This window comes from Topomyia yanbarensis, chromosome 2 (assembly GCF_030247195.1).
Source record: "Topomyia yanbarensis strain Yona2022 chromosome 2, ASM3024719v1, whole genome shotgun sequence".
Classification (NCBI taxonomy): Eukaryota; Metazoa; Arthropoda; class Insecta; order Diptera; family Culicidae; genus Topomyia; species Topomyia yanbarensis.
In genome coordinates, this window is record NC_080671.1 from 379,049,942 (window position 1) to 379,067,035 (window position 17,094).

Here is a 17,094-nt window from a genome sequence, read left to right on the forward strand (position 1 = left end):
TGGGTGAATAGAAGCATTCTTTCGTCCGGTCAGGTGTTCAGATTTTGAAAGTGAAACTTTCTCCTTTCGAAAGGAATCAATCCAAGTGGAAGAGGAAAAGTGCGAGTGTCGCAAGTAAATTTGTGGCAAAAGTTTGGCTAATGTTGGATAACTTTTTCGCTTCCCATACCGATTAGGATGGGATTACATTGCCTCTGGAAAATTTGGCAAACTAATTGGATAGTCAGCAGTGAATTGAATTACATTCAGAACTATAACTTTGTAGCTGGTGGGAAACGATGGTCCGATTATCCAATTCTTAGCTAATTTTATACTTACAGCTCTTTAGGACTCTGCTCGCTAATTGGATTAATGGGTAGTGTGTGTGATTTAGATTGACAATTAGTAGTCTCTGGTCTGGTTCTGGTGACTTTACTCTAATACCATGATATCAGCGATATTTGGGGAAAGTTTTTCACGCCATGCTATGTGTGACGCAATTGAAATTATACTGTTGAAGGAGTAGTCAGTCAGTATCGCGGTATAATTTTCAGTGTCCTACGCTATAGAGGGCGAACAATCCGAGTGTTTCTTCAAATCATGAGTGAATATGCTGCAGATTTCCTGGTTCTTCGAACTTGGGCCGCCACTCTTCAGAGTCCCTGCGCTGTAAGTATGTCTTTCTTGATTGAATGAAGATTGCTCACACTTGCTGGGTTCTCTGTTGAAAATCAATTGGGTGGTCCTTTCCAGCAGTCACGCGGCATGTCAAGCCCATGTAATTGGTCCAATACATAATTAAGTTAAAGATTTGATCCCAATGGTATTTTCTAGATGCTACTACTATCTCTCAAGTCGATAATGAAGCATACCTGATAAAAAATTTAATAGGAAGTAGATAACTTTGAGAGCTGTTCTTTGTTGACTTTCTTTTTGGTCGTTATAGCGCTAGAAATTAGGCTCAAAATCAAATAACAATATTGTAGCAGAATGCAATTTTCCGACAGACAATTGCTTTAAGAAGGCATTACGCCCCGATAGTGGCGCATCACAGGAGCGGATCCAGAAAAAAAATCGGAGGGGGTCCAACATTTCGACTGTGAAATGTTTATTGTACAATACGTAATATGTAATTTCCTCATTCAATTAAAGTCGGTTTTGGTTATCGAATCTGGATTGGAATGATTTTGAACTTAGAATGAATTTAAATGAATGAAACTATTTCAAAATTTCTCAAGAAGTTAAACATTTTCGGGGGGCGGGGGGTATGTCCGGACCCCCAAGACCCTCCACCTGGCTTATCGGCCATTTTATGTTTTGTGTTTTTTCGCACACTGCACCTGTCCATACTAACGTTCAATTTTAGACTTTTGCTGTGGGCCGTGTTTGATGACATTATTTCACAGTTTAATGGCAGTGTTGGTGAACAGGGTTTACAGTGAGGGTCATTTTGTGTCCATTTATCGGTCGACTTCGTCATCGTGCACAGGCTAATTAAATTAATTTAATAATTAAATTAATTTAATAAATGCATAAGTAGAAATCTATTAGTTGTCGTTTTGTAATAATTGTAGTTTTTAGCACTAGTGTACAATTGTTACATGCTAGTCGTATGTCTATCTGTGCACATTGGGTCAGGGAATGGATGCAGAACTGGCGTGTATGATAGAATACGGCTAATACTTCCGGCGTTCAATTTGTGCTTTTGATTCCATTTATTCGGAAAGGTAAATAAACAACATTTGCTGCATTTAGACGGGTTAAATTAGTTTGATTGCATGTTATATATGTGTTTTCTATTCTATTTCATTAGTCTGTTTCCTTCGTACTGCTATTCATTTGCTTTTCTATTACTCTTGTATACCAAACTAGTATCGGTCAATTTATACACTTCCAATCAATCTCTTTGCATCTTTTTTCTTTATTCGGCATGTTCTGATTCCTTTTATTACTGTATCTCTATACTGTACTCTATCTGTTCTCATATAGGTACAAACGTACAAACGCTCGTAGCCTACGCGATAACGCAAACCTGATCACAAACTCAACAATCAACTCCACATACTTTCGCCCGCTATTTCGCCAACATTGAAACACCCCGGTAGTTAAGTAAACGTAGCACCTATAAACTTACAAACGCAGTCTGAAGCATTAACCCACCAATCGCACGATCATGAAACGGTCACGTCCGGAAGTCGAACCTCGGTCCTAGCAGCCTAGACTCATCGTCAGTTGGACCAATAAAAAACAACGAAGCTCATATTCACTGGACAACACGCCGACATGACTGGGAACGCAAGTGATATGGGGAAACTGACTCTCTTCTACCATCTGTACTGTACCATACACTAAAAAGCAAGCATCAGATTCACGGTCCGCATGCGATCATTCAAGAATACACGCCACATGATTATAAAATCAAAATTTTATACGCGAAGTCACATACAGGTGACAAACACATTAACATACACATGCTTGAGCCTTTCGCGACTATTCACGGCACCTACATTCGCGATCTTGCACGTCTCAGCGCTTATAAATTTTTAAACGTGGTCTCAAGCGTAAACTTAAAAACTCCCGCGCTCGCAGGATCATGAATTGGTCACTTCCGGAACATTCTATCCTTGGTATCAGCAGACTAGGTCTATTCCTTCAATTGGACCAATCAAAAAAAGAAAGCCCTCATATCCTCTGGACAACACGTACACGTTCCATGGTGACATGACCGGGAACTCTAGTGATATGGGGTAACTCACTGCCTGTCACAATTGTACAACGAAAATATTTGAATGACGGTTGTTGACACCGCTGGGCAGTAGTGACCGGCTCTTTTAGAAAAACTGTACATAACAGTGTGTCATAGCGGTATGACAGCGAATACAATTGTGCAATCGAATGATAGTTTTTGGTGGCAATTCATAAGATCGAGGTGAAAAAATTGGTATACTTTATATGATCCCAAAATTTAAAGTTAAAATTAACAATATCTAGTGAGTATAACTACATCCTTAATTGAACTTAAAATTAGCTAAGGCTATTTATGAATTATATACATTATATTTATTTATATTTTAGGATTTATGTGAGCTATAGAGCGGTTGGAAGTGCCCATTACTAAACTTAAGCTAAGATTTATAACAAATCGGCAACATTCAACTATTTACTGTGGAAGCTTTGAAAAAGTGAGTTCATTGAATTAATTGAATTGAAAAACACTATAATAATCTACACTTAAACCTAGGGTATCTACGAACTAATAGTACGGCAAACGAGTACGACTCTAATTAAGATCACGTGCAGGAGAGCAGACTACTTTCTGTTAGTTTGCTTGGATTTCTCTAATGATTTATTAAACTAAATTTCACAAAATTTACAGTTTGAGCTGCGCAACTAGTACAGTGCTACAAAATAAATAGTTATTTGTCGTGATCCAAACAATGGTCCTCCAAGAACGCACGCGAATATGTGAATAGCCACACGGTTACAAAATCCAGTTTCATACACGCGAAGTAACAAACACACGAGCCCTCGCGACAAACACGCTAACATGCGAACGCTTAAGCCTTTCGCGATCAACAACGCACACCTAGACCCGCGATCGCACAAACTTGATAACACCCCGGTAATAAGGTGAACGTTTTAGCACTTACGAAGTTTCAAATGTGGTCTCGAACGCGAACATACAAACGTCCGTGTTCGTGCGATAATGAATCGGTCACGTACGCTTCATCCCCAACATGATTGATGAACGTCGGTACAGATTTGTATCACTTCTAACTTGATGACGTACGCAAGTTTTCTAGTTCCAGCTGCCGAGAAGCACCAGCAAGTTGATGCAATATATTTTGATATCGCTAAAGCTTTCGCAAGGTGTCGCACAGCATTGAAACTGTAGCGACTAGGTTTTCCTCCGTGGGTAACCAGGTAGCTACAATCTTACCTTTCTGGACGATCAACTTTTCCTATGCCAACTGATGTCCCACAAGAAAGCTACCAGGGGTCACATATCTCTATCTTATTTATCAACGATCTCTGCACTCGCTTCGATTTTTATTAAATAAATCAAATCATTGCAAATTAGTTCAATTCATACAGAATAAAGAAAAAATATTCACTCAACCTTCTTTGTTAGCGAATGCGAATTACAGGGCCTTTCAGTTTGACTTATTCGATAAAGCTTTGCATAGCCTCTTTGGTCACTTTTCTCGCTACAGAACGCCTCGAATTGCATTTCGCTGACATCTGTCTTTCGCGTCTTCTCGAGGTTCCGCTTGACATTTGCCCAATAAGTTTGTAGTGTAGTGTAGTGTAGAGCTCTGGCTTGTTGCAACCCTTGAGAATCCGGCCCAATGCGCAAAGTCTAATGCTATCCCTGGGCTATGATGACGTCCCAGGAAGAACAAACGATTATCGCATTGGCGATGGTGATCCAATCACTGCAACTAAAGCGAGCCCACACACAACCGCCGCTGCTATTTTGATAGCGATAGCATAAGGGTTTCTGCATTTGCCCGGAATCTCAAGGGATGTAGTTCTGCCTCTGGGGTGATTTTCCACTTAATTACTTTAACACACCATTTTGAACTGTTTTGTCCGTTCGATACCACCAAAAAGTCTTAAGGGGTTACATACCTTTTTGTGCGGAAAAGTCAAGAAAGTTTGAATTTACGTAAAGGCATAAGGCGATGATTTTTATTATATAGTATTTTGGTAGTAGATTTTTCAGGGAAATAAACAAGTATAAGTTTATAAAAATATGTTATTAATTGGCGGAGTCATGACTTTTTCCCCGGAACCCCTTTTTTCTAAGAGGTTTGCGGTGATTACAATTGGAAACCAATAGATCAACTAAAATCCCAAAACTCAAAAAATTCCATTAGTAGGGTAGACGTGCCCTTATTCATCTCATTAGTCACTATGTCACACTATTTCGCTGATAACTCGGCATACACTGATTGGAATGCGCTAGGTATCAACACCTTTGCTTCGTTCTTAAGAAGCAGATCAATAAAAAATCTGGCTTGGAAAATGTAAAATACTCGCGTTAGAGCGAAGCGAAAAGTAGAGTACAACGCACCCTTATTCATCCTACCATTTGAGGTAATGCGTTGAATAGAGATAGCAGACACTGCTCTAACTAATGTGTTCAAATTGGTGGGATGAATAGAGGTGCTAAGATGAATTAGGGCACAGTAACTCTATATAAGTACTCCTCGTACCTTAACGATTAGTTGAATAAATAATATTTTTTTCCTGAATTCGGGAACCTTTTATCCTAACAAATCGCTGTTTTAAGCTCTAAAAATTGTATTAAAAAATTCTCAACTACAAAACAAAAATTTATGCATAGTCTTCACTAGCTCTGTCACCCACCGAAGTCCGATGGGTAATGAACTAAAATCAGACACTAGACAATAATATAAAACACCGGCTTTGCCGTCTAGCGGGGAAATTAAATAGATCAAATGTGCTGGATGGCGGGGCGGTTGTGTGTGATCTCGCTCTAGAGGTAGTGGTACGATCATTACCACCAATGCGATAATCATGTGTCGTCATCATAGCCCAGGGATAGCATAGTAGTGTGTGTATTTGGCCGGAGTCCCAAGGGTAATAGGTTCGAATCCTGCCTCAGGGGTGTTTTTCACATAATTGCCGTTTAACTCGCCATTTCGATCTGTTTTCTCTGTTGGATACCGCCAAGAAAATCAAGCTGAAGTTGATCAATTTTTAATTGTAACACACTTCACTGAACTACATTAAACTTTAGTTTCATTTCGATAATGAAAGCTGATTTACCAAAAATTCTAAAGTGTTTCAATTACGACTCACCTTTTATGGTATAATATGCCTTTTGTTTAATAGTTCTTCATTTTATTAGGGTACATTTTCTGGGGATTTTTCGATCACTTAAATAAAAAAATTTTTCTTGCTTGTCAAATCATTGCTTTATTTTCATTTTCAACGGAGTTCTTTATTGTCGACTTTGCTGTTGTCCCATATCAAATTGCATAACGGAAAAATTGCTGTAGAAAATAACACATTGGGTATTTTCTCTTGAAAATTTGGGTAGAAGTAGTTTAGAGTGTCTTGTTTACACTGTATTTTTTTCGCTGCCAGTTTTTCGAAAATTGGAAAAAATGGCATCACTCGAAAAGCAAGGTCGCGAATTGATTTTGCGCAAACACCTGAAAAATCCTCAACTCTCTCATCGGCACATCCGATGACAATTCGGCATCGTACAGTCAACAGTGAGTCGTAAGATTAAACCTTACCACCAAACTCTAAGCATCGAACGGAAGGAGAAATTTGGACAGAATGGGTGTTCTATTACTGATCAGGATCACACACGTGTAGTGAAAGCGTTTAAGCGGAATCCCAATACTTCGGTCAGAGAAACGGCCAAAAAGTTGAATCTGATCCAGATGCTGACGAAATCGCAATGTCTCATCATGACAATTACGTCAAGACCGAAGCAACTGCTCTTCACCACCCAGCACAAGCTTGATGTTCCGGAGGAAGTAAGGAAGCAGAAGCGTTCAAAGTTTGCCTATAAATACATGATTTGGCAAGCGATCTGCTCCTATGGCAAACAGATGGCGCCGTTTGTGACTATCGGGACTGTAAATGGGGAGATCTACCTCAAGGAGTGTAAAGAAGCGTCTGCTTGCTCTGTTGAAGCTACACGAGGGCCCTACGATCTTCTAGTCGGATCTAGTGTCGTGCCACTATTCAAATGTTGTCCTGGAGTGATACGACGCCGACGGGGTCACTTTTGTAAATGGACCCACCCAACGCACCAGAACTAAGACTCATCGAATCATACTGGGGAATGTGAAGCGGGCACTACGGAAGCATCCCAAGGAGGTCAAATCTGAGGAAGACATGTAGAAAAAGTGGATTTCCGTACAGAAAAAGCTGAAGCCTGATGTTATACAGAACGTAATGAGTGGAATTAAGAGTAAGATGCGGTCATACGGTTATGGTATTGAAATTGAATGAAATAAATATGTCGAAAGCTTGCTAATGGGTTACATTTTATTGTCTGAAAGTTAGAAAGCATCGGTTCACTAGATAATTTTCTGCAGCGTTTTTTTCCGTGATGCAATTTGATGTGGCATTATTTAATGTTCAATCGGAAACTAAGAGACCTGTACTATTTGAATACATATAAACAAGTCTTCTCGCTTCTTCTTTTATTTTCAGTTACCTAATTATATATTCTCCACAAATTAGTAGACGAACGAGTTACCTTAATTTTTGTTGACATCTGTTCCTAGTAAGTAACGTTTTGTACAAAATGCTATATTGCGACAGTTGGTTTTCACGCCCTAATAATATATTACTCCAGTAAGATTTGAATCGATCCGACAAAGAGTTTATTTGCATTTTTATTGGAAATACTATAGCATAAATAATTCGGTAACTGAAGCGAACAAAACATAAGTTACAATTTTTTTTTTTTATTATAAAAAACAGTTTCTCTATTCTATGACATGAATTCTCTTATTGTAATTTGTATATTTCGCAAATTCTGATACAGTGATTTGCACATTCCGTACAGACCGAGTAAGATCCGAATTACCCGGAACACGTTGCCGTTACGGATTCAGCGGGTGTTTCCCAGTAGACGTCATCCTTGTGAAGCTCGTCAGATTCTAATTGACGTACTGCCGGTGACTTCAGTACTAAGCCTGCGGACAAGTGGAAAACAACAATTAACACCATCACTGATCTCATCGTTGTTTATGAACTTTGGAGCAGCGTGAACGAAAAAGTGAATTGAATAGCTGCTTATATATATATATATATATATATATATATATATATATATATATATATATATATATATATATATATATATATATATATATATATATATATATATATATATATATATATATATATATATATATATATATATATATATATATATATATATATATATATATATATATATATATATATATATATATATATATATATATATATATATATATATATATATATATATATATATATATATATATATATATATATATATATATATATATATATATATATATATATATATATATATATATATAGCATTCGTCATTATTTAAACTAGTAGTTTTTCGTCACTTGTGTTAATTAGAGAGTTTTGAACTTTTGAACATGACACATAACATAGACAGTGATGCGAAAGACGAAACAAAAAGCTCTTCACAAGACAAATTCCAATTACATATTACTTCCTCTAAATCTTTTCTTTGCTCGTTTGAAAATATCCGCTATTAGAATGTCAAATGGAACCTGTGAGTTGGACATGCTGGAGGAATGTAACATTGGAGGTGTTTCCAGTGCATCCACTATCCACCAGATATCATCCAGAAAGAGTTGCTTTGGTGGCATAACACCTCCGAAAAAATGATGACGCATAACAAAGCCTTTTGGTTAGCGTGTTATTAGTTGTAATGCATAAGTAGGATTAGTGATAATTCTAACTGTAAAGGTAAAATACCTGTAAATAATCCTCCAACCATGGCGATCAGAACCGTCAGTAAAATACCTAGCAATTGATAAGCACCTTGCTTGGAAGCAGTTCGACCAAAACCCTGCGAGAACTCATTTCTGTTAAATGTTTGTCCTGAAAATAATATCTTCATCTTACCCCAATAATGTACTCATGTATTTCTTTCGCAGATTCATCTCCAATAGTTGAATTCATTACCGGATGTACTGCTTCCATAGCTGGAAAGATGCTGGTTAGAGAGCTACCGTATGTTTCGGAAGTTGCCAGTGAAGCATAGATTGCGGAGAATACTGCCGAGAGAAGCGCTGGCATTCCGTGCAAGTTGTTCACTCCACAGGTATCAGCTATACGTAGATTTGAGAACATTGCTGGCTGCAGAAAAACTTTGCGTTATTGTAAAATGATCATTCATGATTCCAATAGAAACTTACAGTCACAAATCGGTATCCTAAAACAGAAATAACACCAGCAATTACTCCTATTAACAGCGCTCCGAATGGATGAATCATCAGGTTACATATCGATCCTACAGCTACTCCACCAGCCAGTGTGGAATTCTGCACATGAACCATGTCGAACTTTGTCTCATGTGATACCAATGCAGATATCACATAGGCAGTAACCGTACATGCGGCCAGCGAAAGATAGGTGTTAATGATGGCTCGTTCTTGCTCTGCTCCATCGACAAGAGCCGAATTGAAGCTAGGCCAAAAGATCCACAAGAAGATCGTTCCAATCATGGCCGTTATGTCCGAACTGTACGAAGAGCATTCCATCGGGCCGGCTTTAGCATCTGCCTTTTTGGGTCTCATTATGAAGCTTACCGCCAGTCCGAAGTACGCCCCGAAAGCATGAACCGTAATCGAACCTCCAACGTCGGTAATTTTCATCAGTTCCAATTGCAGGAACTCATTAGCAGCGAAGACGGCAATCTCAATTATAGCCATAATCACCAGCTGCATCGGTGTAGTTCGGCCCAACAGTGCTCCCATACTGATCAGGACGGCTGCTGCAGCAATGTCCGCCCCGATCATGTTATCCAAGGAAAGAGGAATTTTGCCGTCTTCCATTTCGTAGCATCCACGCATTATAATGGCCCACTGGATTACTAGTGCTCCTACCAGGAGATTCAACCCGGAAGCGCTGAAGCCGTAGCGCTTGAGGAAGGTCATCAGGAACGCGAAACCAATGAAGATCATCACGTGAATGTCTTGGAAATCTACAATTAAGGGGGAAAAGTGAGAACTTATTCACATGTTTCTGTTTAAGGGATCCTCTACTCTCGAGGCCTCCCTGAAACTGTGCTGTTTTTTAGGGAATAAATTGCAAAATATTTATTCAATAGATCTTTAATTTTAATTTTTTTAAGCTATATATTTTGACTTGTAAATGTTAATTTTGAAGACCAATTGACGATCTTGAAACGTCATTAATTACATTGATATTGAAACTCCTGCCGAGTAAGACTTTTCATAAAAGTATTAGTATCCAGTAAACATACCGATATGTTTTCCTGTGCATTTTCATCGGTGCGGTAAGGAACGTTGTTTGAAATTTAGCAGCAAAATTTGAACAATCTTCGGTACAATACAGTGGCCGTCTGTATTAAACAGTGCTCAATCCACCATAGTGTTCGCGAAGTGGAACAGTTATTAATGGTGCAAATGCAGCTTAAACTTACGGAAGTCGTCGTCATCCAAGGAAGTCATTAGCCATGGCGGAAAGTTTTGCTATGGAAAACAGTATGCAACACATCGTTGAGCATGATAGTGTTAGAATGAAGATACCCGCTTATATTGACAATGATAAGATTAATGTGCGTCTGCTCGATCTATCCCTGCGTACTACCGATAAATTCATTTCAACCATCATGTCGGAATACGGAACGGTTGAATCCGTTAAGTTTGAAACCTGGAGAATTTTTTTCCCAGGTATTTCCAACGGTGTTCGTGCCAAAATTGCCACATCAGCAGATCATCTTTCAGATAAAGAATTATTTAACAAATTTCGACTTCTTATTTCGAGCACTCTCAGAAAAGACCAACTTATAGCAAGCATTCATCACAACACAGAACAGTTTCGTGATCAGCTTCTTGTACAGATTCCGAACCTTGTCTACACGTAGTCGTCACATTCGATTTCGAACGCTCAGTCGAGACAGAGGTATTTTATTACCAGTCCGTGCAGTCTGTAGCGACAAAGAGTGGTGAGCGTCCGCGTTAGAGGTTATCTTGCGCACTTTCCGTCTCGTCTCGTTTCAGTATTTTTCCCTTATTCTGTGTTTCTGTTTCTGAGTACCGTTAGCCGGTCAGTGACCAGCGAAGCAGTGTTCTTCTAGTAATCGGTTGTGGGAAATGCGGTGGGAATCATGCGGATGATTCCTGTGGAAGGGATGTTAAAAGTGTCTCTACTGTTGGCGAAACCCACATGATCCTCCGGCATGTCCCACGTACAAACAGCGCGAGGAAAATCTCAAGCGTTCCCTTCAGGGGCGCTCTAAGCGATCTTTAGCAGAAATTCTTAAGATAGCTTCGCCACCGGCCTCTACGAACATCTTTACCAACTTGTCTACTGACGAAGACGACTGTGGTGAATCCCAGGAGGGAACATCTTCTGCTGTGCTTAGAAGCAATAGAAAAAGGAGGAACATTTCCTCTCCCAAGCCTTGTCGTAAGGGCCAGAAGGTGTCTCTTCGTGGCCCCCCTAAAATAACCACTCAAGGAAGTACTGGTGCAAAACCGAAGCAAGTCGCTCCCGGTGTCAGAAATCTGAGCTCAGAAAAGGAGTTCCCAGCACTTCCAGGAACATCAAAAACCCCAAGTGTTCCCATATCTCAGCCAGAGAAAGAAAACAGTGCTGGCTTAATAAATTTCTCTGACATTGTGGACCGTATTCTTACAGCTTTAAATATTTCTGACCCCCTTAAAAGCATCTTGATGATAGTTTCTCCCCGCAGTAAAAACATTCATGATAAAGTTCACTGCGAAATGGCCCCTTCTTTCAGCGATTGTATCCTTCGATGGCTAATTCATCGAACGAGATCACGGATTTAATCACAGTTCTACAGTACAATTGCAGAAACATTATCCCGAAAATCGATTCCTTTAAAATCTTATTAAATAACTTGAAATGTGATGCATTTGCACTATGCGAGGCATGGCTTACTCCAGAAATAGACCTACACTTCCACGATTTTTATATTATTCGCTTGGATCGAGAAGAATCTTACGGTGGAGTATCTTTGGGGATCAAAAAGTGTTATTCTTTCAATCGAATCGACCTCCCCTCAACACCAGGCATTGAAGTTGTCGCTTACCAAACCAGAATTAAAGGCAAAGACCCTTGCATTGCTTCCACCTACATCCCCCCCTAGAGTTAGCCACCGACGGCTTTGCGATATAGCAGAACTCCTCCCCGGACCGATGTTAGTTTTAGGTGACTTCAACTCCCACGCATGGGGTTGCCTTCATGACGATAATCGATTTACCTCAATTCATGAGCTTTGCGAAAACTTCAATATGACCATTTTGAATACGGGTGAAATGACACGGATTCCTGCCCCTCCAGCGCGTCCGAGCGCCTTAGACCTGTTCCTCTGCTCGAAATCGCTGCGGTTAGATTGCATGTGGAAGGTAGTCACTGTTCCCCACGGCGTATTTAATTTTGCTAACGGTTCAGGGCCGCCGAATACAATCAATGCTTTGTATGACCTCACACAAAATATTGATTGGAAGAGCTACGCGTCCGCGATATCCGAAAAAGTAGAATCGATACAAGAGTTTCCTCCGGAGGAGGCTGGCTTGATTCTCGATGCAAGCTCAGATTAAACGCATACCAGACGCGTACTCTCGCGGGTGTCCTCCCAATCCATGGTGGGACAAAGAGTGCTCAGACGTGTACGCGGAAAAGGCCACCGCGTATAAGATCTTCCGGGACGACGGGCTGCCAGCTAGCTACCGACAGTACGCGATGGCGGAAACGCGCATGAAGAGTTTGATGAAAAGCAAAAAACGAAGCTACTGGCGCCGGTTCGTCGATGGGCTAACGAGAGAAACTTCGATGAGCACTCTTTTGGGCTCGGCCCGGCGCTTACGAAACTGAAACAGTACTAACGAGAGCGTGGAATATTCAAACCGTTGGATATTCGATTTTGCCAAGAAGGTTTGTCCGGATTCCGCCCCGGCACAGAAGATCTACCGCGCCGCGTCCCCCCGCAATAACGCGAACGAAACATCGTTTTCGATGGTGGAGTTCTCACTTGCTCTCTTATCATGTAACAATAAAGCCCCAGGGCCAGACAGAATCAAATTTAACTTGTTAAAGAATCTGCCAAACTCTGCCAAGAGACGCTGGTTGAATTTATTTAATAAGTTTCTTGAGGGTAATATTGTCCCTCATGACTGGAGGCAAGTTAAGGTCATCGCCATCCAAAAACCAGGAAAACCAGCCTACGACCACAACTCGTATCGGCCGATTGCGATGCTGTCCTGTATCCGAAAGTTGTTCGAGAAAATGATCTTGTTTCGCCTCGATAATTGGGTTGAAGCAAATGGCTTACTGTCAGATACACAATTTGGTTTCCGCAAAAGCAAAGGGACGAACGATTGTCTTGCGTTGCTCTCAACAGAAATTCAAATGGCTTATGCTAGCAAAGAGCAGGTGGCATCAGTTTACCTAGATATAAAGGGGGCTTTTGATTCAGTTTCTATCAAAGTTCTTTCTGAGAAGCTGCACCAGCATGGTCTTTCACCGACTCTAAACAACTTTTTGCTAAACTTGCTGTCTGAAAAACATATGCATTTTTCGCATGGTGATTTATCGACATCACGAATTAGCTACATGGGTCTTCCCCAGGGCTCATGTCTAAGCCCCCTTCTCTATAACTTTTACGTGAATGACATTGACGAATGTCTTGTCAATTCCTGCACGCTAAGGCAGCTTGCAGATGACGGTGTGGTCTCTATTACAGGTCCCAAAGCCGTCCATCTGCAAGGACCATTGCAATATACCTTGGGCAATTTGTCTGCTTGGGCCCTCCGGCTAGGTATCGAGTTCTCCACGGAGAAAACTGAGCTAGTCGTATTTTCAAGGAAGCGTGAACTAGCGCAACTACAGTTTCAATTAATGGGTCAAACTATTGCTCAGGTTTCAACTTTTAAATATCTAGGGGTCTGGTTCGACTGTAAAGGAACCTGGGGATGTCACATTAGGTATCTGAAACAGAAGTGCTAACGCGGGATGTCTCAGCTCATGTCCAATCACTACACGCTGGACGCTCATCTTCGACGTATTGGGGTCGCGGATAGTGGTATCTGCGCTTGTGGCAACGGTTATCACGAGATCGAATATATTGTCTGGATATACACCGAGTACTGTTCTACCAGATCTCAACTATTCGATTCCCTTCGGGCCCGAGAAAGATCACCCAATATCCCGGTTCGAGATGTACTGGCAAGCCGTGATCTCCTCTACATGTCCTTCTTAAAAATCATCAATATCCAGATTTAACTGTTAGCCTTCGGGTGTTACATCAATTTCTCCGGGTTTGGTGGGAAGAAGCATAATTTCATTTTTTTGGAATTAACTGAATCTTCACAAAATATTTAAAAAGTCTAAGTTAACTGAGTAATAGTTAACTTAGACTTTTTACTTTTTTTGGTTTTGATTTATTTAGCCCGACTAACCCATGGTTTCAAGATGGCGAATATGAGTTCCCCGTATATATCTGATTTTTTCACAAAGCAATGAAAATGAAAAACAAATCAAATTTACTACAAATTAAGGACAGTAATATTTCGCTATATATTAAAATTGAAATGTTGCATTCCACTACGTCGCTCAAAATGGCGTAATAAAGCTATTTTGCTGTAATTTTACCAAATTACTTCACTGTTAGTGATGCTTATCATCAACTGCACCAAGAGAGGCAGATTTGTTCTAATTTAACTGACTAGGTCAACATCAAACGAGTTCTCGGTGTTGTTGCTACTCCTGCAGCGACCCTTAACTGTTAGCTAGGGAGGTGAATTTGCCCTTTTGTTGCGACCTCTGGTGATGAATAACCGACACCACATAGTGCTTCCCATGTGATGCCGCAGCCCAGCCTCCTTTGCTCTCCTTTTTCTGTTAGTTGTGCTCGTTAGACTTATCCTCCACAGCGAGAGAAGCAGATGCTTTAGTGTTCTTGTTACTTAGTCTGAGAAGTGAAATACTACACCAGATTAAACCGATTAAACCGTACTCCAACGTGAAAAAATTACTGCTTTACTTTAACGTAGTAATAAAAAGCGATTAAAGTGCTCTAAAATGCCGATCAATCGCTTTGATTCCAATTTCTGTCTAGTTCCACTCAAAATCCAGCACCCGTCCGGTCAGTGAAAATCTCCGGGTCAAAGCCTCTCCAGAGGTGGCAGCTCTAGTAGCGAAGAACAGATATGCGAGTGCACGGAAGAACGTGGTGGTGGGGTATGTCGCTTGTAACTCCAAATAAATATATATAAAGTTCGAAACCCTTCACTTCACTAATTTTGCAATTTTTTTTAAATGAAAACGTAGCAAAAATTTCAATATGCTAAAGCTTTTATGTTTTTTTTCAAAAAGTCGCGTGAAAACAGTTTCTTTCATGCCTTCTATAGCTGGCTATCATCTTAATTTATAAGATTTGCGAACTATATTTTTATTTCTTAAAAACTAAACACTATTTTACCAAAAAGTTTTTTTAATTTTTTTTGAACGATTTATCTACATTAACAATCTTAAAAAAACAAACTGAAAATACAGCGTGTTTTGCAAGTTTTATGTTATGCACGTAAATGAAGTATTTACGCGCATAACATAATGATTTATTAAATGTACAGTTGACTCTGATTCAGTACACTTTAGTTCATCTAATGCGTGAGAAAGAGTGCATGCGTTAAACATTTCTCCCATTAATCGTCGCATCTAACTATATTCTTTGGTACTGCAACGTTATCTAACGACCACGCCTTCATGCAGTGTGAAAAGCGATTTCATCTTGACGATAAATGAAAATTGCGCAACCATCATTTGAACAACCTCGCTCTCACGTGAGTATTATGGCTCTTAACTGTTTATACCTTTTCATACTTAGTATTATCTATCTAATTAAATGTCGTTAGAAAAAATGCTGTCTTAAGAACGTGATATTTCTGAGATTCTGCAATCGTGCTGTTTATCACAGTTTTGTATAGTTGCAGTATATGACCTATAAAAAATATCTACATTTTCATAGAGTACTGTAGAACTATAAGTTACACTGTTCTAAAATATTTCAAGTAATTGTACCGATTACAATATTCACATGCGGAAAGTAAATACCTTTTCATCATATACACACTCAATTTCGGCAACAAACAATTTTAAGTATGTACCTTCGAACTGCTTACTTACTTTGTAAGATCTATTCCTTTGATAATATTAAAGTTTAAAACACATTCGGATTTTAAAAGGAATTGGATATCCACTTCACTTACGTGGGTATTTCGGCAGAATTTTCTCCTCCATAGTCCCATCTCCAGCGGGTCCTGTTTCATTCTTTGGCAATATCCTTTCCGAGTATTCGGTGAAAAATCCGTACACTATTATGAACACCAATTGCACTACCAGCAGTAGAACGTACCCCGACACGGAGGAGCCTGGGGTGTGCATTTTGGGTGAATGAACTACAGATTACCGCTTATTTCAACTGAACTGGACAAACTGACCAATGAGCGACGTACTGACACACCCTCTGACGCGCGGGATGATGTCTCCGGTCCAATTTCGCGTGATAATCCGTTGACCGTTCGGAACGAACTGATCCCACTACGAAGCGGGTTGCAGGTTTGTTCTCCCCCAAAAATCTACATCGGTAATGGTTGATTCGCGGTCGCATTAAGATTATTTTGATGGACAGCAAACAAACTTCTGAAGTGTATTATCTGTTTCCAGGCCCCTCCGTAGTACGAATTAAGTCTAAATTGTTCCGCAAATACGTTCACCCTGGGAGCAGTGCGGTACGACGACCAACGTGGACTGTGATGGTGTGCTGTTTATCATCGTTACAACCAACTGGAAAAGTGAAAATGTACCACGGTGAATGAATTATGCCAATATTTACGAATCTCGCATTTTATCACATCAATGCGATCTAGCAACGCAAATTTGCGCTGCTACATTTAGCCAACGCAGTTGCTATTGACCTTCGTCGGATCATGTGTCGCCTGTTGGTTCTCGTACCCTTCCGACTGAAAAAAAAAACACTTTTCTTCCACCACAGTCAATTGCGGCGGAAACGAGGGAAAACATATTGAAAATTGAAAACCAACTGACCGCGTCGATTAAGCAGTGATAAAAAATTCAAGATCGACTCAATTTGGAAGTCTATCATATCACACTAGCCCCTCAGTGGGTGATGTGCTCGACCCCGGCTCTTGACTCGCGTTCGGGTAATTGATTTGGGTGAAGAGTTTGAATATTTAATTTATGGGAAAATCAATTTCGCTTTGTAGAGCCCTTGAGACGAAATGGGAAAACCAAACAGGCCAATTGAAAATTAACTCCGACATGCAATGCTCCGTTTAAGCGCGATCGACGGCGAGCAT

The 17,094-nt window shown here is 40.0% G+C and overlaps 1 protein-coding gene across 2 annotated transcripts; it reads right to left on the bottom strand.

Moving 5' to 3' along the window:
* Positions 1–5,919: 5,919 nt before the first annotated feature.
* LOC131684662 (ammonium transporter Rh type A) lies at positions 5,920–16,400 on the bottom strand. 2 transcript variants are annotated; one of them, XM_058967724.1, is made up of 5 exons: positions 15,985–16,390; positions 8,923–9,710; positions 8,630–8,863; positions 8,480–8,573; positions 5,920–7,670 (listed from the first exon to the last, which is right to left on the bottom strand). In XM_058967724.1, exons 1-5 carry the CDS (start codon positions 16,157–16,159, stop codon positions 7,558–7,560), a joined length of 1,404 nt encoding a protein of 467 aa, XP_058823707.1. In that variant the 5' UTR covers positions 16,160–16,390; the 3' UTR covers positions 5,920–7,557. The 2 variants fall into 2 exon arrangements, with proteins under 2 accessions (XP_058823707.1, XP_058823708.1); XM_058967725.1 differs by lacking the exon at positions 5,920–7,670 and adding an exon at positions 8,185–8,405 and having other exon boundaries at positions 15,985–16,400.
* Between the last annotated feature and the right edge of the window lie 694 nt (positions 16,401–17,094).

What these genes read in the sequence shown, in the direction of transcription:
- LOC131684662 (XM_058967725.1), bottom strand. Translation starts at nt 16,159, where the DNA reads ATGCACACCCCAGGCTCCTCCGTGTCGGGGTACGTTCTACTGCTGGTA. An exon ending in TAGGATACCGATTTGTGACT is followed by an intron (nt 8,864 to 8,922) that starts GTAAGTTTCTAT and finishes GTTTTTCTGCAG; the next exon opens with CCAGCAATGTTCTCAAATCT. An exon ending in TACATGAGTACATTATTGGG is followed by an intron (nt 8,574 to 8,629) that starts GTAAGATGAAGA and finishes GAGTTCTCGCAG; the next exon opens with GGTTTTGGTCGAACTGCTTC.